Below are 22379 nucleotides of genomic sequence, written 5' to 3'. Positions count from 1 at the left end.
GAAATGAATCAGTGGGAGGTTGGAAGGAGGGCTCAAAATTATGTTATGATGGTCCTCTTTATCCAGAGAAAGCTGAAAGCCATCACATCAATAACATAAATCATTGAGGCTCAGAAACCACCATTCAGAACTGTTCTGAAACAATTCAGAAACTCAGCATGTTCCCTGGGTCCTTTATTAACTTAAGTTTATAAATCTCCTGCACCATTATTGTACTTCAATTTAATGATTCCTTCCCAAATTTGGTCCTCAAAAGCCTCATTCTCCAGAGTCGCTTCCCAGCATCTGTTAGTGTTAACAGCCTAATTTGTGTTCTTTTTTTTTTTTAAAGACTTTATTTATTTATTTGACAGAGAGAGAGCACAAGTAGGCAGAGAGGCAGGCAGAGAGAGAGAGAGAGAGGAGGAAGCAGGCCCCCTGCTGAGCAGAGAGCCCCATGCGGGACTCTATCCCAGGACCCTGACATCATGACCTGAGCTGAAGGCAGCGGCTTAAGCCACTGAGCCACCCAAGCGCCCCCTAATTTGTGTTCTTAAGAGATATTATTTTAGATCTTTTAAGGCAATGAGGAATTTTTAATCAGCTCTCAGTTTTGTAAATTTTCCACTGACCTCTTTTGAGGATTGATTTACAAGTTTCCCTGTTTATCTTGCTTGAAGGCTCTCTGGCAGTCAGATTGGATGAGGATACAGGAAAGATGTCATGCATGTTTGGCGTTATTTAAAATCAGTTTGAAGTTAACTAAATAGGGAAGTGGAGAGAAAGGACACTTGCACCGCTAGTAAATTTCAGGTGTGTTAAAAATAGTGCTCTGCAACTGTGATTACCCATGGAGTTTGGAAACATACTAACTTACTCTTTCCAACCTAATGGTTTTCACAGTCCAATTATGTATGCTGACAGTCTCTGGCATAAATACATTCAGGAAGAAAACTATTATTTCCTACCCGATCCAAAATATTCGTTATGAGAACTGTAGCTTGGCTAAGTCATATAAACTATAATACTGAACCACAGAGTAGGAGTAAAATTCTTCTCTGTGTTAACTTTTGCAAGACTCTAATCACCTGTTCCAGACTCTCTTAAAAGAGAGAGGGAGACAGACAACAATAAAGAGAAAAAGTTGGGCAAGAAAACTTCCCTTTGTTAATGTCCTTTAAAGAACCAGTTCTCTTCCTTAGAGGCTCTCTGTGGAGCACGGAGAGCTCCACTTTTGCTTTAGTCTAGGTGTTCTGATCACCAGAAGTGATTTATCATCGGGGAAATGGGGTGGGGGAGGAGAAAAAGCATAAAGACCTTAAAAGCCACTATTCTTTGATGGGGGACGTGAACCTGTCAAAGAGAAGGTACGTAAATCTTGCCATGCAAGTGCATAAAATGTCTACAGTAGGATCCAGAAAAGACAACATCAATTTCCTTCCCTACCCTCCCAATCATGGTTGATAGAAATATGAATGAGCAAAACACCCTTACTTCTCCTGGGGTGCTTCTGATAACTGTCTTTGCCCCTGGGAATGAAGAGACAAATACTCTGTTAAATCCTTCGGGAAAGAGAAGAACCTTCGTTCATCATAAGCCTAGGGAGTCTCTGGAGTCTGGTATTAGACATCCATCCATCGCTCCTCCCTTCAGGGTCCCATGGTGGGTCCCACATGTGGCCAGCTCCGGGTGGTGTCAGCTCACCTAAGCCAAACGGGAGAAATAAATCAGTCCTGTGATTCTATACCTAAGGTTTTCCTACTCTAAGGAGCATCACAGTTACTGCGGAATTTATCCAAGATGCAGATTCTGGGACCCCACCCCACCAAAATTTGATTCAGTGGGGGCCCATGACTGTGCATTTATAACAGATATCCCCATGTCATTCTGATAAAAATGGTTCACAGAGGCAATTACTTGAAAAATTCTTGTCAAGGCTTCTTAACTGAGGTCATATAATCTGAATTGGGTCTAATCATGAAGTTAGCCAAAAGTGTTTTCTTGGATTATCTGGTTGTTGAGGGAAATCTTGGTACTTGGAACTGGATAAATATTCAGATGGAATTCAGATGAGACATCTGCCCTCAACCGGGAAGAGATCCCTTCACTTTGAGGTCTTACAAAAGATTTCAAGGAGGATTCATGTGGTCTGGATTGTTATAATTGTGACATAAGCTCTAAAGTTTAATGAAGTTGTTTTTAGGGACCCTACTCTGCCTACCATAGTATTCTCTTTTTCCTCAGAGGGAACACATATAGATGGTAGTTACCTGCCTTTAGTTATGGTCCATCCAGGAACAGGCCATGGCTTATAATTATAAAATGAGGAACTCTTCTTTTTCCTTTAGAATCTCTGCTTTCAGGCAGAAACGCTTGCCAGCCATAGTACCCAAGGGCTTAAAAGAACCCCAGAGTAACAGACCGATTGATCTCACGTTTTAACAAATTATATTCTGATTTTTTTAATGTCCTGAAGCTTTTGGTGATACCTGTTGACTATTTTTTACATTATTTGATCTTGACTAAATGACAAGTATCTGATTTCTTCCAGGAGCAAGTTTCTGAATGTGACTGGGATAGTGTGTGCATCAAGGGACAGTGTCTGTATAAAGGACATTTAAAGTGGAGATTGAATTATAATCAGTCAGAGCTGTTTACAGAACAGACTAGGTGATAGTAAGTAAGAGCATTCAGTTGAGAGTGTTGAGACACTGCCCAATTTCTAGTTACACCAAGGGGAAATACCTATGCTTTGTCTATTGAGAGAAAATAAATCAACAGCTGGGATATATAATCATAGGGCCCTTTCCCAAGCCATTTTCTGTCTCACATAATTAAGAATACAAACTAATATAATGTTATATGTCAACTATACATCAATAAAGGTTTTTAAAAGATTACAACCTTTTTTAGTTTGGGAAGTTACTCACATTTAAAAAGGATCTTCTGGCAGTTACCATTCAGTGTCAAGGTAATATTTTTTTCAGCACTTTTTTAAAAAAGGTTTTTATTTATTTATTTGACAGAGATTACAAGTAGGCAGAGGAGATAGGCAGAGAGAAAGGAGGAAGCAGGCTCCTCGTCGAGCAGAGAGCCTGATGTGGGGCTCGATCCCAGGACCTGGGACCATGACCTGAGTTAAAGGCAGAGGCTTTAACCCACTGAGCCACCCAGGCACCCCAACATTTTTTTTTTTTTTTTAATAGAAAGTTCTACTCATGCTGACATCTCAAGGACATCTGAGGTTTGGGAAGGAAACTTTTGAAACCCACAAAGCTAGGATTGTGACATTTAAAAGGTCAATACCATCCAAATTATTTTCAAATGCCACCATTGAGAAGAGAATTAACCTAATCTGACCAATCAGGAGTGTTTCAGGAAAACAAAAAAGAAGTTAATGCGATTTGATTCAATGAAAAGAACAATTGCACCCAGTTATGCATCGGTAATTGGCTAAATCTGATTAGTTCCTGCCCCTCCCCTTGTATCCTGTGATACATTCAACTACCCATCTACCAATTCATTCATTCAGTTTGAAATTCCATCGTGTTATCTAGAAACTTCTTTTCAACAGCATAGCTGTGGCAAAGTCGGATATAAAAATAGATAATCTCTCACCCTAACAGTACCAGTAATGGCAAATGAAATAATACATTCAATTGCACTTTTACATAGCATGAGGTTCAAAACTGTTTCTTTGCTCCATAATTTCTTTTCTTTACTTCCTTGCCCATCGTGAAAGAAAAATCCCTTTTTCAATACATTTTTTCCGCTAGAGAATTGAGAGACAATCAAAATGCTTTGCAACATAAATACTGTATTTCAGCCACTACTATGACTGTGTTGAACTGAAAAGAACTTTCCAATTAAAAATGCAATGTGATGGTCATGGAAGCTACATCTACTTTATGCAGTGGCTTATAATTCATTATATTTAATTGATAATAAAACTACTCATCCTGATAAGGACAGCCAGAAAATCACTATCACATCAGCAACAATATCAGGGAAAATATGAACTACATTAGCACAGTAGCGTTTTGTGTGCTAAGCTACAAAATAATTCTTTAAGAGACTCCAGTTATCATACTTGAACAGGTGATTGAAGTAGAATAAAAATACACAAGAACGGGTGGTAGCAAAGCAAATCATCAAACTTTCAATCCATGTACAAGGAGAGATACACAGTTTAACCAGAAATAGATTTCTTTCCAATCAGTCTCTCAAAATTTAATATTTGTTTTCTTGATCATTTTTCTCTGTCTTTTAAAGAAACCATTAATTTTCACAAAATTATATAAATCATTAAAGCTTATCAAAGTATTTTTTTAAAGATTTTATTTATTTGACAGATCACAAGTAGGCTGAGAGGCAGGCAGAGGTGGGGGTGGGGAGAAGCAGACTCCCCGCTGAGCAGAGAGCCTGGATCCCAGGACCCTGAGATCATGACCTGAGCCGAAGGCAGAGGCTTTAACCCACTGAGCCACCCAGGTGTCCCAAAGCTTATCAAAGTTTTAAGTTCAATTTGTGGTTCAGCTCATTATGTTGACGGGAGGGGGGGGGAGTAGCATTGTTTCTACTTTCTACTATGTGTATCTTGTGTAATGGGCAGTGAATTTCAGTGAAGATTGTTTCATCTGAGATGGTTCAATGTGATGTGGCAAAAGTTTTAATAGCCCTCTTAAAATAAGATTGGCCCACTATCTTTCATAATCCCTTCACCTAACACTTCCTTGTTCTTCTGGTCCCTGTTTTTATCTGCTTCCATTACAACCACGGTTTCAACATTTGTCCATTATATAACTTAAAATTGAGAAATTCTACAAGATCCCTTTTTTTTTTTTAAGATTTTATTTATTTATTTGACAGACAGAAATCACAAGTAGGCAGAGAGAGAGAGAGAGAGAGAGGAGGAAGCAGGCGCCCTGCAGAGCCGAGAGCCCGATGTGGGGCTCGATCCCAGGACCCTAGGATCATGACCTGAGCCGAAGGCAGAGGCTTTAACCCACTGAGCCACCCAGGTGCCCCAAGATCCCTATTTTTTTTTTACTCAAAGTCTTTTCCCAGAATAAACTTTTCTTGGACAGAAAGAAATACTCCATAAAGTATTCATTAACAAACATCTAAGTCAGAGAGAAATGAAACAGAGAGGCAGACAGAGACAGAAAGGCAGAAGGAAAGAAGAGGTTTTCATTCATTTGTTCATTTTAGGGATCTTTTAGCAAATCCCTTTCGTTCTTTACCTAGTGGACTGTTTTTTCCCTTCTATTTCCCTCTAATGAGGAAAACTGAATGCATTCACATTTAGTCTGATTGCTAACACTACTGAATTACTTATACCAGCTTATTTTATAGTTTCACTTTATTTCCTTTCACTTTTTAAAACTTTCCTGGCATCTGTCAGTTCAGTCTTTACTATCAAATTGTATTTTTCTCTTTATTTTTATTTTCTCAGTCTCTGTATTTCAAGGCACAGATTTAAAGTTGTACTTTCCTGCTGTGAAGTGTGTAAACCCGGCGATTCAATGACCTGTACACCTGGGGATAAAAATATATTAAATAAAATAAAAATATATTAAATAAAATTTTTTTTTAATATTTTGTTTATTTATTTGAGAGAGAGACAGTGAGAGAGAGCATGAGCGAGGAGAAGGTCAGAGAGAGAAGCAGACTCCCCATGGAGCTGGGAGCCCGATGTGGGACTCGATCCCGGGACTCCGGGATCATGACCCGAGCCGAAGGCAGTCGTCCAACCAACTGAGCCACCCTGGCGTCCCATAAATAAAAATTTTTTTTAAAGTCACTTAAATGCCTAAAAATATATAAAAGTAAAATATTTGTAAAAACGCTTGCACTTTAGTTGTCAAAGCAAACTTTTGTTATTTGTAGGTATTAATAGAGCCACCAGTAAATCAAAATCAAATTGTTTCCCTACCTTGAATTTCCTAGAGCAAAATTAAAGACTTACAAGATGCAAAAAAATAAAATAAAATAAAGTTGTACTTTCCGTCAATATCTAGAACTAGTTAGCTATTCTAGTTATTATTGCGTATTATAATTATTATGTTATTCTGCTAAATGATAAGAGTCTTTGAACTCTCTTTACATCCTCTTTACCCCCACCTCACCCTGTCTCAGGCCAGAATCGCCTGCGATATCCATTCTAAACAGATACTAATTTTTCCAATCAATACTTTTGAATGTAAAAGATTTATTGTTTTGTTTTCTTTTATGTTTTTCTCCTACATTTCTTTCTTATCTCATGGTTTTCCCTGCTTGTTTTCCTTAGCAACTTCTAGTAATTCTTGTAGAGTGTGTCGTGTACAGTGTTTTGGAGCCTGTCTTAGCCTATTCCTGCTGGAACAAACTACCACAAACTTAGTGGCTTAAAACAACAGAAATTTATTCTCTCGCGGTTCTGGGGGCCAGAAATCTAAAATAGGTCTGTGGGGCTAGATTCCTTCTGGAGGCTGCAGGAAAGGATCCATTTCCAGCTCACAGAGGCTGCCTACATCCTGGGCCTCACAGTCCTCCTCCCCCTCACAGCCAGCAGTGTGGACTCTTCACATCTCCTTCCCTGTGTCCCTCTGTGTCTTCTTGGAACCTTCTGTCTCTTTCCGCCTTCTTCTCTTCCTCTTAAAGGACCCTTGTGATGATATTTAGGGCCTACCTGGACAATCCTTAATCATATCTGCAAAGGTTTTGTTGTTGTTGTTGTATAGGTAACATTCATGGATTCTGGAGCATTAGGACATACATCTCTCGGAAGAGCCATAATTCAGCCCACCACAGTGCTTTTGCCCAAATGATCCTGTCTTTTTTGTAACCTCTTGTGTGAAAGAGAATTTGACTGGATGTCAAAAGTTCAAATGTACTTTTTTTTTTTCAGAATCTTGTCCGTATTTTTTCTTCATATATTCTCCTAGGCTGTTAGTGCAAAAGGCAGTCATTCTAGTTAGGAACTGATTGTGCTATTACAGTGATTATCTTTGGTGCATTTATCTTTTTCTCTAATTCCTCTAGTTAGAGTTGCAATCTGTATTTGCATAAATCCTGGAAATGATAAGCTTTGCTACCCTTTGCAAGGGGCTTAAAGCATTTGCTTCATAACAAAGAAAGCCTAAGGACAGAGCAGAGCTTTCCTCCGCCTCCCCCTCCCTCACCCACACCCACTTATGCGACAACCCACATCCCCTTCTCCTGTCTCTGCAACAAAAGACACAGTGTGTGTCCAGAATTTCCTTCCAGGGCCTTATTCTTCTTTGAATTGCAGGTATTTCATTGCCTTGGACTTCAGCATTCTGATGGGCTCTCAAAGTTACCCCTGTCTTCATTTTTTGGCTTTTTCTTATTGTTTACATGGGAATGACATCTTTGTTCTTTTTCCATCCTAAGCAAAAGCAGAAGGCTCTGTGCATGAAGAGCATCCACTCAAAATACAGAATGCTATTTCCATTACAGCTCCATTTCATCCTACAATGAATCACAACCTTAGTCATCTATTGAATTTAATCTAAGTTAGAATCAGATGAATTCCGCTCAGAAGGCTAATGAGCTTCATTACATAGTTGCACTCCCTGTCATTAGATCATTTAATTTATATAACTTTATAGTAAAAGCAAAGCAAATAACTCTTCCTGGGTTTACATAGCCTATTTTCTCAGAAATACAATTATTTGTCTCATGTAAAAGTGTGTCTCTAATTCAGATATACATGTTTCCAGCTGTCAATTTTGTTTTTTTAAACAGATCTGTTTTTCACTTGTTTCATAATGTGGTATGAGCGTTTTGCACCCTTGATAAAGTTATATTGAGCAAAAAAAAAAAAAAAAAAAAAAATTTTGAAATATAACAAATTCCCTATATAATAAGGTTTGCTTAATTGTAGACTGTTTTATGATTGGTCTTATAATCATTCTTATTACAACAAAAATTAACAACAGGAAGGGCAAAGAGAGCAATTATAGATGACCAGGTGTTCATTGAATACTTCTGGTTGGATTTGCTAGTATGATGTCCTGTACTAGCACTGAAAAATCCTTTTGAAGAGCATTTCATTACATTATTAGAAGTAAATTAACTCAGACACTTAAAAAAGCCTTAGATTACATGGGTGATTTGTGACCTTGATGAGTGACTTCAGCAAGTCACCAAGCCTGTGTGGACCTGTACTTCCCCATGTGCAAACTGCAAGGACTAAGTTAAGTCATCTTTTAAGATCCATTCCAGCGTTCTGATTTGGGGTTACAGACTGCCTGTGAAATTGAAAGATCATTTACTGCTTTCTTGTGCTGTTTTTATACTTCTCTATAAACTGTGATGGCTAAATTTCAGCTAACATCCCTTAAAGCCTCCTCATAAATTTCTTGATTTTATATACTGCCCATTACATATGTAGATGTTTTCTCAGATTACAAGTTTCCTCCAGGGAATGAGGATTTTAGATACCCTGACAGAAGTAACTATCAGGAAGTATTTATTCTCCAGGCCTGATTGGGAGTAGAAACATATTGTTTGATTCCCCTTATATTCTACCTCCCCCACACCCCCAAGCCCAGACCTTCCTTCCTTCCTTAGTGGACCATAGAAGGAAGTAATTTTATTGCCACTTAGATGTTCTAACCAAGTGGCTGGGAAGGAGAACTGGGCCTAAACTCCTGAGGTCCCCTCGAGCTTGGCTGTGAATAAATAATGGCAATGTTTACAGATTTCAGAAGAGATCCAAGGAACACAAAACTATATTGCTTTCATATTACTTCAGGAATGAGTTCTGGGTGAGTGGACTTTCAGCGTGAGTAATGGGTTAGTCAGGCAAGCAAGGACAAGGGCATGCTGAGGGTTTGATCTGAAGCTTGGAAGCACCGAGGGGTACAAAGTGGAATGGCTTGAGCACAGCCTTAATAGACATGAGACAGGATCGGTAAGGAGGAGTCCTAAGGACTCTTAAGGACAAGTTCATTTGGACCCAAGACACAAAGGTGGGGGGTGACAAATGGTTACTCAGAAGTAGCTTTTTAAAACTTCTGAAAGCTATACGAGTATTCAAGTTTTATAAAGTTCTGAATTTTTATGTTCTCATGGTTTCAGGTATTAAAATTACTTCATTAAATTAATAATATGTTAACCCTTGTTTGTCATAGGCTTTCTAAATATGATCCCAATTTATTTTTTGCTTTTGAGAGGTGTATTATTTAATACATAAATATAATACATATGTATTATATAATACATAAAAATATATTTTTATGGACTCTTAAGGACAAGTTCATTTGGACCCAAGACACAAAGGTGGGGGGTGACAAATGGTTACTCAGAAGTAGCTTTTTAAAACTTCTGAAAGCTATACGAGTATTCAAGTTTTATAAAGTTCTGAATTTTTATGTTCTCATGGTTTCAGGTATTAAAATTACTTCATTAAATTAATAATATGTTAACCCTTGTTTGTCATAGGCTTTCTAAATATGATCCCAATTTATTTTTTGCTTTTGAGAGGTGTATTATTTAATACATAAATATAATACATATGTATTATATAATACATAAAAATATATTTTTATGTATTAATATTTATAAGTACTTTCCATTTTGGTCTGTGACTTTGCTGTTATGTTATATAAATCCTTCTCACTCCTCTAAAATTACATTAATATTTAACTTTGCTGAATGTTACTATACTTTTTTTTTATACATTTACATATTCAAACTGTTTCATAGATATTTTGTGTATTATGTTAGGGAAAGTTTGTAAACTGCCCTAATTCCATTGGATCTTGATCTTTTTACCTTTAGTTTGAAAGATCATCTATGTTTTAAGCAAATCCTTATATATCCTTGTGCTCTGATCTGTCTTGCTGCATCATTGCCTGCTTTATAATTATTTTGTTCCCTTATATGGAAAGATCCCTGCAAAGGGAAACTTCAGTAACTTATTATTTCTTTTCCCAATTTTGATGATGTTTCTCACAAGCATTTTATTTATTTTAGATAATTCTTAGAATATTTTTATGTATATATTTATAAAGTCTACCGATGTGTGAAACCCAATTAAAACCACTTACATTATTAGTTCTGACTTGAGATAAAACAATTTAAAAGAAGATCAAAAGGAAAAACTTAACTGCACTGTTTTATAAGCTTTATTTGCTAGTCTGAAAGCCCTTGGTGGGCTTATTATTTATTAATGACTGTATTATTTTATTTATATGGTTTGCTTCCAGCCAGATGTATGTATAAATGCACATTCAAATGGCTCTAAATGTTTCTTTTTTTTTCTTTTGGCTCTAAATGTTTCTAACCGAGTTAAATGATTTACCATTTTCCGATAACCAAAGTATCTAATAGTGTGTCATTGGTAGACTATTGGATGCTTCTTCTTTGCAAAGCAATTATGTGACCTATGTGCTTATTTACAAGAAATGACATGCCACCAACAGCTTCATCTCCTTGAGTTCTAACAACGTATGCACACGGACCATATTTCTGGTAGAATGAGGTCACCATTTTATCTGACATAGTTTAAGAGGTAAAAAGAATGTCCCTAAAGGACATCTCCCTTTCTGATGCCTTCTCTTCTTGTTTGTGTGAGATTGACCTGTAGTAGAGCCCATTGATTTCTAATTGCTTAGAAATCAATTATGAATGAATATATCACACCACTTTTCTCCCTAAGAAAGTAGAAAGGGATAAGAAGACAATGAAAGAAAATAGGAGGAACAAAACTCCAAATTTATTTACTTCATAATTTTGCCTGATATAAAACTGACTCCAGTTTTGCTTAAGTACCAGGATTATCTATATCAACTTGGCAAAGAACAAATTTTCACTAAAGTTAGCCTTTTTATCTCTGACTCTTCTAGAATGAGGTATTTTCCTTTCCAGCTTTTGATGGGAATGTAAAATTTTCATTCTTCCCTGGAGCAAGTGTCATGAGTGAGCTATAAGCTAAAAAATAAAATAAAATAAAATAAAATAGAGCTTTTCTTATCTTTGAATATAGAATAATTGTTGTTCTTTTCCCTTCCAGTTCCTTCTTTGTGGCATATGTGGAATATTGTGCGCCAAAAAAAAATCTGGACTTGTCGTAAGTTTCTGCCTTGTTTGTATTTTGCATTGAAGTATTTGAAATGTAGGAACCCAAAAATGGAAATGATGACAAGCCAACTTTCACATACTGAATATTACTTATTTAGGATGAAAAGAGGACTGACAAATAAATAGTGGCTTTTTCATTAAAAAAAAAAAAAAGCCTATCAAGAATATTAGAGACTATGACAAAAAAGAAAGAAAAGCTTTGAGATACTCTTTAAATGCATGAATATGGAACCCATAATGACTGCTGTGGTTGACAGTCTCCACTTTTCCAGTTTATAGACGCCTAAACACTCAGATACATGAATCTTTCAATAAGCTAAAAAAGACATGGCTTGAGTTCATGGGAAATTTAACTGTTTAAATGTGGAACTGGGCCTACGGATTACTGGCTTTGACTGTGAAGTCAATTTAGCAATGCAGCAAAACAGCTGTGTTGTTATAGTTACAGTTACTTCCCAATTATTTTTTTATTTAATTTTATTTTATTACTGTGAATGCAAACATAAGTGTTTTCAGATGTTTTACAGTATTATCATGGGTTTCCGGGGTATGGAACATGCTCCCAGTTAACTGTGATAATGGCTGGAGGAGAACTTCTGTATGCTGAAGTGCTGAAGTGGGGATTCCCCACTTCCCTCCATGATGTTTTTTTGGAGAGTTCAAAAGAGGGAAAAAGCATTTTTCGTTTTTTTGTGTGCGATAGGAAAGATCAGAGACTGTTGTTAAGTTAGCAAAATTAATACTACACTTGGACCCTAGAAAGTGGTCTTTGATCCTAAAAGGAGGTTTCCAGGGGGAGGCCAGTTATCTCAGGAGGGCAGGGATGTGAGTATTAGTTATTTTTGTTTAACTACGTTTTCAAATCACATATTTTGTGTGTGTGTGTGTGTGTGTGTGTGTACCTCTTGTGACCAAAAAAATGAAGCACCTATTGCTTTAGCCATGTGAGATGTAATTTTTTAAAATTACCTAAAGGGAAAGTGTTAGATACAAATTTTTGGAGGCTTATAGTTTGCATCTATGAATCTCCCATCACTTATTAAACATGACCTTCATTCCCTCCCTACTTTTATTTTACCAGAGTCTTTATGGCTATATAATAACAATTTCTTGGGATTTGGAAGAAAGAAAGAGAAAAAGGGAGAGAGAGAAGAGGGGAAAGAGAGAAGGAAGGGAAGAAGGGAGGGAGGGAGAAACGGTGAAAGGAAGGAATGAAAAGAGAGGGAGAGAGAGAGGAAGGATGGAAGGAAGGAAGGAATAAAAGAAAGGGGGAGAGAAAGAGGAAGAGAAAGGAAGAAAAGGGCAAAGACAGAAATAGGAAGGGAGAGGAAAAATAGGGCGAGGCAGAGGAGAAGGAACAGGGGAAGGAAAAGGGGGAGAGATGTCTTCATCTATTTGGGTTGTTATAACAAAGAATGTAGCCTGGGTGGCTTATAAACAACAGAAATCTCTTTCTCAGGGGTCTGGAGGCTGGACCCAGATTAGGGACCCAGATGAGTGTAGTTGGGTTCTGGTAAGATTCTCTTCCAGGTTGCAAATGTTTGACTGTGTCCTCATCTGGCAAAAGGGGAAAGAGAACTCTCTAGAATCTCTTTTATAAAGACACTGACCTTAATTAGGAGGACTCCACCTTCCTGATCTAATTATCTTGCAAGATTATCTTCCTGACCAAATTATGTTCCCACCTTCAGATACTGTAGCATTAGGGATTAGCCTTCAACAGTTGAATTTAGAGGGACACAAATATTCAGTTCATAGGAGAAGGGAAAAGAAGGAATTTTTAAAAAGGCACTAGTGTCTTTTTTCTGTTTTTCTAAATTCTCTTAAGAGTTATAAAAAATTCATTAGAGCTGAACTTTTTATAAACCACCATTCACTTTAACCTCTTTTACTCTTTGATATTCCCATAGATGACATTTAGCTATCAAGGGTTCTCTACCCTTCAATCAAATTGCATGATAATTTCTCCACTCCAAATATCTCTGGAGTCTAAATTCTCTAGTCTGGTGAGGTTTGAAAATCATGTGTGGTTATAAATGTAGGTATAGATTTTAACATTTTAATTCCTAGGTGAGAATGTTCTGTTGGCGCGTGTTAATGAAATGTCATGACTTTCAAGACTGAATGAGACTAATAGCAGGAGAGATTACATGTTTTCTTATAATAGTCAAGTAATTTGTCATTTACTTTCTTAATTAACAGTATTCATTATTTGAAGGCTAGAGTGTAACATCTTCCTGTATTTTCTGAGAATGAGCCAACACCAAAGTATTTCCTAAGAAACTGCATACTGTCTGAATATACTTTAAAGATAGTATATTGATTCTATATGAAACTGGGAGCAACAGGTTCCCACTTGGGATGATTCAATTATTTGGTCATTGATACTCAGTATTATATTTAATCCACTGTAAAAATATACTCATCCATCATTGGATTTGCAGTCTTGGAGATAGATACTGCGAAACAGACACAATAAGGATGCTGAATTAAGTTAGAGTTACAAGTTGCAAAGTGCTTATAATTCTTTCTGCCCATCATGCTATTTCACTAAGCTATTTCAGATATCTGGGGTCTTACCCTTTTCTGGGAACTGTATGCCCTTAGTTTAGATGACATGTTATCAGGGAAGCTTTGTCTGAAGCTCATGAGCTCCTCCTCATTCCAAGGGCAACCAATTCATCCGTCTTTCTTAATATTTGCCATGCCAGGTTGAAATGTTGGATCTCTCTCACATAAGAGCCCAGCATACACAAGGGCAATAACTATGAGTTATTCTTTTTTTAATAATGCCAGAAGCTCCCTCACTCAGGGCCTAAAAGATGCTAGGTGCTCAATAAATACATTTTAAACTCAGCTCACATCAACAGCAAATAATTCCTGATACTGTAAAATTAAATGTTATATTATGTTACATACTTATTTGCCCAATGGAATTTTGCCAAAGGAGGAGAGCAGCAAATCCAGGAAGGCTTTCTGAAGAAGTTAGGACTGCCTTTGGGTCTTTCATCTAGGAGTCCAAGAAAGAAGCGACATCATTTCCAGGAAATGGAAAATGTCATTGAGGTGGGAATGAACAAGCTGTAGGATTGGCAAGGCAGAGGACTGGAGTGAAGACCATGTTCTGGAGAAAAATGGAAGTAAATGTGGATAATTATATTAGTATCACACTATAAAGTATAAGGAGAGCCCATGGGGGAATTTGAACTAAATGCAAATATAAAATAAAATCATTAAAGCTTTTGGAATATTCAGTTAAATTTATGATATTTAGGTAGAATAACACCCCCAAGGTCTCTTAACAGAGATCCAGATCAAACCAGTAATAGGATCAAAAGCAAAGCCCTATCCTGTGTTTCCCCCAAAACAACAAGACAGTATTTTTGGAATGTCTATTGTATATTCTTCACTGTGGTGCACAGAGTAACAAAAAAAATTGTAATATTAAGGGCCAGTTTACAGGGAGTCCCTAAACTATCATTTGGGGAGACAGACACACAATAAAACTCCCAGGAATGAAAAAGAGAAGGAAGCAAACTCCCCACACCCACATTTCTAGAGAAGTATCAAGATCTGAAGTTTGGTGGGACTCCTGACAGTTCAATGAGAAGATATTTCTATATTTTAGGGGGATTAACATAGTGAAACTAGGTTTAGAGTCAGAAAATCTGGATTCAGTCCCTAAACTTGAGTGTTACCTGCTCACCATTCATATTCCAAAATGTCTATTACAATTTCTCTCAGAGGTTTGCTGGGTGAGATGGTATCTGTTCAGGTTCCTCGCATAGGAAGCACATAGTAACTAAATATGATTTAAGTCTGAATCTACCTTGAAGACAAATTTTGCTTACTTCAGGGTTTTCAAAAGATGTGTCCTTAGCCTTTATACAGTCAGCTGTCCTGAAACACTGCAGTCTGTGCTCTCCCCACTGAGTCCGCTTGCACAGAAACTTGGTGAAGGAGAGTGCCTGCCCTCTGAGAAGCACCAAAGCCCCTTCCCTTGACTGTAGCTCAGACATCCTTGAGGTGCAGCAGGACAAGGCACTGTGTTCTGGGTCTGCCTGGCTCCCTCAATTTTGACACTCCCTTTCTTTTTTCTTCCCAGATGATCCTTTTCTCTGCCTGCTGCATCTGTGGACTCATTGGGGGCATCCTGAATGTTCAGTTCCTTCGGGCAGTGACAAAGAAGACCTCTTCCCTCTATCCTTTACATCTTGCCTCCATGTCCCTTGCGTGCATCGGGATCGGCGGCTGCACCCTCTCTTCCTGGCTAACTTGTCGACTAGCCAGCTACGAACAGAGGAGGATGTTCTCGGAGAGGGAGCACTCACTGCACCACTCCCATGAAATGGCTGAGAAAGTAAGTTTTGTGCCTCTTCAGCCCACCGCTAGCATGTGACGGAGACTGCAGTCAAATCTTGGTCAGTCAACTGGCAGCTTTAGACGAGAATTTGAGGAATTGGATTTTCTACAACTTTGGCCCTATTGGGCTAAGAATAGAAATTTTGTATTATTTTTTTTTCTCTGCTATTTTGGGCACACCTATTTTCAACAGTTTCATAGCTCTCTATCTATACCAAAACACAGTTCCTAAAATAGCATTTCATAAAATAGTGAATGGCTTATAAATATGGATTTTTGTGTATTATACTGAGGAAAAACACATAAAACTAAATACCCTCTCAACAATGCCAGTTTTAGAAATCTGATGAATTCCCCTTTCTAGCTCACCTCTTGTGCTTGTAAGTAGATGCATCTGATTATGTAAATTAGATTTTGAAGCATAAAAGGACCTTTTAATAAGGCAACAAAAAGCCTTGCCTGCCAGTGCAGATAGTACAGTCCACATAAGGCAACATTAAATTCTCATCTAAACTTCATGCATATTTGGGTAGCTTTGCCTATATTTTAAATAATATTCTTGCCTAATTGTTTCATAAAACTCATTCAAACAGGAAGTAATAACATTTATTGCTTGAAGGACAGATGATATAGTGAGCTGTGTTTCTGTTGCATTTTGCACGTATTTCTTAATTCAGTTCCTGTTATTGGATCTATGAAGGAAAAGCTAAAACATCTGTAAACTAAACTGGCTAAGATAATATTTCACTTGATATCATGGAAATAGAACCACAGAATAGAAGACAGAGTAAGCAAGAGTTACTACCTCATATTCCTTCGTAATGTGATTCTGAAGAAAAAAATATGTATTCCATAGTTTTAAGTGTTTCTATTTTGTATGCAATCAATACATTCAAATAAAGAGAGTAGATATTCTTAAATTGCTCCATGAAAAAAGTGATTTGGAACTGATGTACGCTTGTTCTTAAAAAAAACTATGGTGTAATTAGCGGGACTGATAATTTAAAGAAATGGGTTGTTAAAAATAGATTACCGTTAAGTATTTGGATAGTAGCTTATTTGTGCTCTATTTTTATACTACTGTGATTTAGTTTTTGTGTGTGTGTATGTTTGTACAATATTTATTATATGATTGTTATATTTATATTAGAGATTGAGGGCTATTGAAATAACCGACTTGCCCAGCTGCCCGGTGGTGCCCCCGACACCAGAGTTACCTACAAGGTACGCTGATTTCTAGGGAGTTACCATGTTGTAATGTCACCACAGGAAGCGATGCCTCTTTCTAGGAAGCCATGATGTCAGCAGATCAGTCTGACCTGATGCTGAGATGCTTGTTGCTCCTCAAAGTATCACTGTCAAGAGAACTACTTTGAGGACCCAACAGAAACCTACATGGCAGAGTCTTGCAGCTTGAAAGTTGGTTGAGTATTTAAAATATTCAGCCTCCTATAAGCATCCAAACACACTCCTGTTTGGATGATTCATGACTCCTTTATTTTCTGCTACATCATGATTCTGACTCAATACCATCATTCACAGACCCAAGTTCTGTTTTTAATAATAGGTGTATCTGATAACGACAAACAGTATCTCCTTCATGCCAAAGTTGCATGAGTAAATGACATAAGTTTGACACTAATACAGTAAAAATGCTGTGCGAGACCTGTCTTTTGACAAAATTATCTGTTGTGATACATTTCACATTTATTTCCTATACTTACGGTTGCTAAAAAGAAATAGTCGTCATTCTCTCTTTGGTTAAGTGATATAAGTGGAAATCCAGAAAGTCTCATTGATACTATGGCCCAGTGGTGGAGAGTATATCCACTTGCAAATAGTCACATTTGGTCCTGCCCAAATTTAGAACATATTCTTCTTACCAAATTGGACATGCCTATTTGCAAATAAACTAAAAATGCTAATGCGTTTAAAATCCAATTTTTGCTCTTTTCTCCTACCCTTGATTTTACAGTGTCCACATTAGTATGAGTTTAGTTAGGAAAATGCTTTTCATTTTTAAGCTTTTTGAAAACTGGATTTTTTTTTCTTAATGCTGCAATTAAATATTCTACATTAGATTAGTTTTTATGGTTTCTAAGCTACTGTTCTGAATGCAAATTCATTTAGAGAGAAGAAGCACCTAAGAATTTTACTTTTATCAGTTCATTATGAAATTGTTTTTGTACTCGTATGCGGAATAGAAAAAGCCATATGAGTAAATTTTGTTAAAGATCATTTTTGAAGAATCGCTTCTATTTAACTTGCCACCCACAGTGAGTTTTTGAATGAAGCCTCAAATCGGGTTTCCTGCTGATGAACTTAATCTCAGCCCAACAATCCCACTGTGTTTCCACGCCTACTTTTACCATCTGCACGCCCAGTGAGCCAGTCACTGAACCATCACCAGGCCACAGAAACAGGCTGCTGGTGCCAAAGAACCTTCTTCACTTCCTGTCAGAGTCTTCATCCTAAAAGAGTTTGAGTTTCTCGGCTTTTTTCTAGTATTTTCTTGGCACTTTACCAGGGAGATATAGTGGATAGCCAGCCAGGTACGAGATTACTCCTTAGGACCTGGAAGAGGCCAGGCACTTTGCCTGGAGAGACAGAGCTTGATGTGATAGTAGGACACGTCCCCAGTGCCTCTTGTCTCCTTTCTCCCAATTTTCTTGGGAGAAGTTCTACCACATCTTTCAAAACAACAAAGTTTTCAAAAGCAAAGTTCAAAACCCAGGCCAATTTCTACCTTCCCGTCCCTCACAGATCCTCTGCCTGAGCAACTTTCCAAACCAGCCAAAGCAAGAAGCTAGTATCTTTATTCTATTTCATCTCCTATATTGGATTTTCTAAGAGAAGAGAGTCAAAATAGGGCATGGATACCTTTTCATTTTTCAAATAAATATTGGGAAGAATTTCTAAAGTTTACAAAAGCACACATTTCTAATTCTCCCCCAAATGTCAATCAAATATAAACTGATAGGCTTAAGGTAAATGAACAAGAATTTGGATTTGAATTTTCCTTACTACACTTTTGCAAATAGGCTTGTTCACATGTGGAAAGATTTTTAGATTATTTTTGCTTAAATATTCCTTATAATATGGCACACTAACCATTATACATGTGAATGGGCTTCGCATCTCATTACCTTCTCATATTTAGGGAGGAGTTTAATGTTCAATGATAAGTATGAGTTCAAAACATCTAAATTTTTTTTAAAGTAACATTTTCTCAAATTGCAAATGGAACTTAACGTTAGTTCATCCTTTCTATCTAAGTTTTCATTTGCCTTCCATGTAGTTTTCCTTATTAGCGTCCTCGTAATTGATCCCTTAAGAAACGTATTAAGTAGTTTTACTATTTGTTTGGTTGGGCTTTTTTTTTTTTTTTTTAACTGTATGAATGATAGTGTCATGAAAGCCAATCTTCCCCACTGTGATCCACCGTTGCATATAAGCAATAATCCCCCTGTGTACCTATTTCAGTTCTTTGCAAAAAGGCCACACATTTTTCTATAGAATGAGATAACCCCTACGCTATGTGGGCACTTCGCTGACACGCTCAGCAGAGAAGCCAATGCAAGGGGTAAGTGTAGGCATTTAACCATCTTCTTTCTAGGTGAGTTCTTTCCAAAATAAAGTTGAGAAAGAAAAGGAGAGACTCAGGGCACTGGGGGCAGAATGAAGTGTTTTTGTGCATTGAAGACTTTGGTCTAACAGACTATCATTTCAGCATTTTCATGTGCTCCAAGATGCCATGAAATTCCATTTTCTCAAATGCAACAACAGTATCAATCCTTGCCCTTCCCCAAAATTCAGGAAGTTTTTCAGTGGCTTGAAATTTCTGTTTTGCAAACCCATTAGCCAAATCAATATCTTACTCTGAAAGTAAATTTTAACTAATTCATCTTATTTTCCTAACAGGAAATGACAGACAACATGAGCAATGGAGGACCACAACTGATATTTAACGGAAGAGTATAATCAATGTTTTAAAGAACTGAACATTTTTTAGGATTTTCATGAGGAAAGGAGATACCAAAGGAGTAGGGGATAAAATTAAAGCAGTTCTTGTATTTGCTGTTTTCCCTCATGGGCACCCAGTATAATCATTCTCCCTCAGTTTGCCTCAATTACTTCTTCAGCTTTTTTTTTTTTTTTTTCTTTTTGCGTGAGAATCTTCCAGAAATGTTCTGGTGCAGTAATTTGAACAGACATTCCAGATTGTTCTAAAGACTTTTCAGGAAAAAAAAAAAAAAGGAATAAACAGAAAGAAAAATTCATATTCTACAAAAACACTATTTGACTAGCATGAGTATTAAATTTGTAATGACATATTTCATATAAATAAAGTACAAATATCAAGAAATAACAATAAGTTATTTATGTCTTTGTTTTGAAAGACAGTGGCTTCAAGAATACCACAATTCAAAACCTCAGTAATGCCTTGGTGTAAAAACATTAAAGTTATTTCCAATTTGTGAATGAACTATATTTCATAATTTATTTATAAATGACTAAAAACCCTAAAGCATAAAGAAGAAAATTTTTTTAGAGAGAAACCATACTAATCTGTATGATATTTTTGCATTTTTGCACAAGGGTGAAAAGTTATAAATGAATATCATTTAAGGAAAATAAATATGTTTTGATTATACTGTGCAGATTGATCTGCATGTTCATGAATGAGCCTAAGAATAAAATAACACATGTGTGTATGTGTGTGTATATATACTGTAAATATAGAAAATATATACAGCATATATTTATAGCATACATGAATGTAAATAGATAATCAAAAAGAAATTGTAATGCTGTTGGGGTATTATCAGGATTCTATTCCCAAAGAGATGGGAAAGCAATTTTTCAAGGCTTTTCTATGCCCACAAAAATCACGTTTGATTTCTACTAAATTTGTTCATTTTTATTCTTTTTATTATGTCTGCTGTGTGTAAATATCATTGTGACTGATATTTATGGAGTTGAGTGATCTGAATAGTGTAGTATAAAGATAGATTACTTATCTGGCTATTTTACTATTAATGGCATTTCTGTAATAACGATGATTAATACTGATTTATAAACATAACAACTTTAAATCACATACTTACACATTTATTAATGTAGATACAATGACACGTGATTTTCATGATACTTACATTTCAAACACTTTGCAGCCCAATTAAATTATATAAAAGGACAGATGATGTCTGCGCAAAAGGTAAAGTTAAAATTTACTTTGCTAGAATTTAATTTAGATATTTTTAAAATTTTATAATTTATGAAAATAATATAAACAGACCATTTTTAAGAATATGCATATCCAAAGAACCTGAAAGAGTTCTTTGTAGAACGAAATAAAAAGATAGGCTTACATTTATGTAGTTAGATTCAGTCCTTCTTTTCCACAGGGAAATGTTAAAATAGCCACCTGTGACAATATGAATAGGCAAGAAAATAGCACGGTCTTTGAAAATATTTATGAGAACACAACCTCTGATAACAGATAAAGAAATCTAATATTTCAAAATATGTGGTTTTCATTGTATTGGATACTTTCATTTTTCCCCAAAGCTAATCAATTTTCAGGTCATTTGTATGAGTTACTTATTGAACCACAGGTAAATTCAACCTTTAACACTCAGGATGAGAACATGTTATCATTTAGAAACAAAATATGGGTTTTAATTATGATAACAAAATAATAACTCCAGTTAATGAAAATCTGAAGGTCTTCTAGTTTTAGAGTATCGTGATCATCACCTACCCTATTTAAGTTGACTCATAAAAAAAATTCTGGCTGTAGATAGTCAAATAAAATAGCTGGGCTATGGTTGTTTGCTGTAGTGCTTGAAGGCTCCTAACTCATATGAATAACTTCAATATCCAGTAGATTACAGAAGCTGCCCATAAATGCAACCTCAAATAGTGAATTAACATTATCACTATTCTTTTGATGCCATCAACAGGCATAAGCTTTATCACTGAAAATCTAAACTATAGATACAGATATTTTATATATATGTGGCTCTACTGAATTTACTCAAGGATGTAGTTTTGTACTGAAGGAATAACCACTGACTCTAGGTGGCATTTCTTTGTAGACATATTTGTATAATACAGAGTTCTAATACATCAGTAAGATGTTTTAATGCCTTTTGAAATAATTTATGAAATCACCCATCAAAGGACAAAGTAGGCATATCACTGCTTCAATATAGACTTAAGAAGAGATGCAATCATGACAGTTACCCAAATAGGCTACCGTGTATATAACCAGACATAGATACGTCTTTAAATGTAGTTCTTTTAACCCAATATTTTCAGGGCTCAGTTATTTAGAGGGATTTATTTGGGACGTAGAGTGATTCTTTCTGAGATAATTAGGGGACGTTAGGAAGACATTGTTCGAGTACTTGAAAATTCAACTTTCACAATAAATTGATCTATGAACTAGAATACTTTAAGTGACTACATTATAGTTTTAGTGTGAGCCTACCCTTGGGGGAAAGTAAATGAAGAAACAAAATATGTGACACTAGTGTGGTGGTGTGCTGTAGAAACTAGCTACAAAAAGGTGAAGTTATTGTAAGCATAAAAGAATAAAAGTGGATTCTGCTTGGAAACTTAAACATGTGTGTGTTTAAACACACACACACATCTACAGTTGTTTAGAAGTGGAACATGGTATGATAACTCTATTGATGTGTCTATGTAATAAAATGGTGTGCTTTGAAACTGCATATGGTGTGAACTCTCTTTTCATCATAATAGAAAAAATAGTTTCCCCCACTAGGTTCTGGGGGACAGGATTGTCCCCTAGATTGGCAGAGGACAGGGTGCTGTGAATGAAGAGGAGAGAGAGTCCCAGCTAGTGGATATGGAATTCAGACAGGGTATTTTCTGCAACGGGAAATGTCGAGGAGGAGTGGTTGAAGATGCAGAACAAA

At 36.4% G+C, this 22379-nt stretch overlaps 1 protein-coding gene across 5 annotated transcripts in view; it reads left to right on the top strand.

Annotated features, from left to right (window-relative positions):
* Positions 1-22172, top strand: part of TMEM196 (transmembrane protein 196) — a 53057-nt gene extending 30885 nt beyond the window's left edge. For 3 of the 5 annotated variants that reach the window (XM_044246173.1, XM_044246172.1, XM_044246177.1), the window contains exons 2-5: positions 11003-11059; positions 15176-15430; positions 16583-16656; positions 19354-19405. In XM_044246173.1, coding sequence (XP_044102108.1) covers positions 11003-11059; positions 15176-15430; positions 16583-16656; positions 19354-19360 — 393 coding nt within the window. In that variant the 3' untranslated portion in view covers positions 19361-19405. Of the gene's footprint in view, positions 1-11002; positions 11060-15175; positions 15431-16582; positions 16657-19353 lie in introns of all 5 variants that reach the window. The other 2 variants (XM_044246176.1, XM_044246174.1) reach the window with 1 other exon arrangement.
* Positions 22173-22379: the final 207 nt, after the last annotated feature.

Source organism: Neovison vison, chromosome 4 (genome assembly GCF_020171115.1).
Source record: "Neovison vison isolate M4711 chromosome 4, ASM_NN_V1, whole genome shotgun sequence".
In the NCBI taxonomy this organism is placed as follows: Eukaryota; Metazoa; Chordata; class Mammalia; order Carnivora; family Mustelidae; genus Neogale; species Neogale vison.
This window is presented reverse-complemented; position numbering and strand designations above follow the sequence as displayed.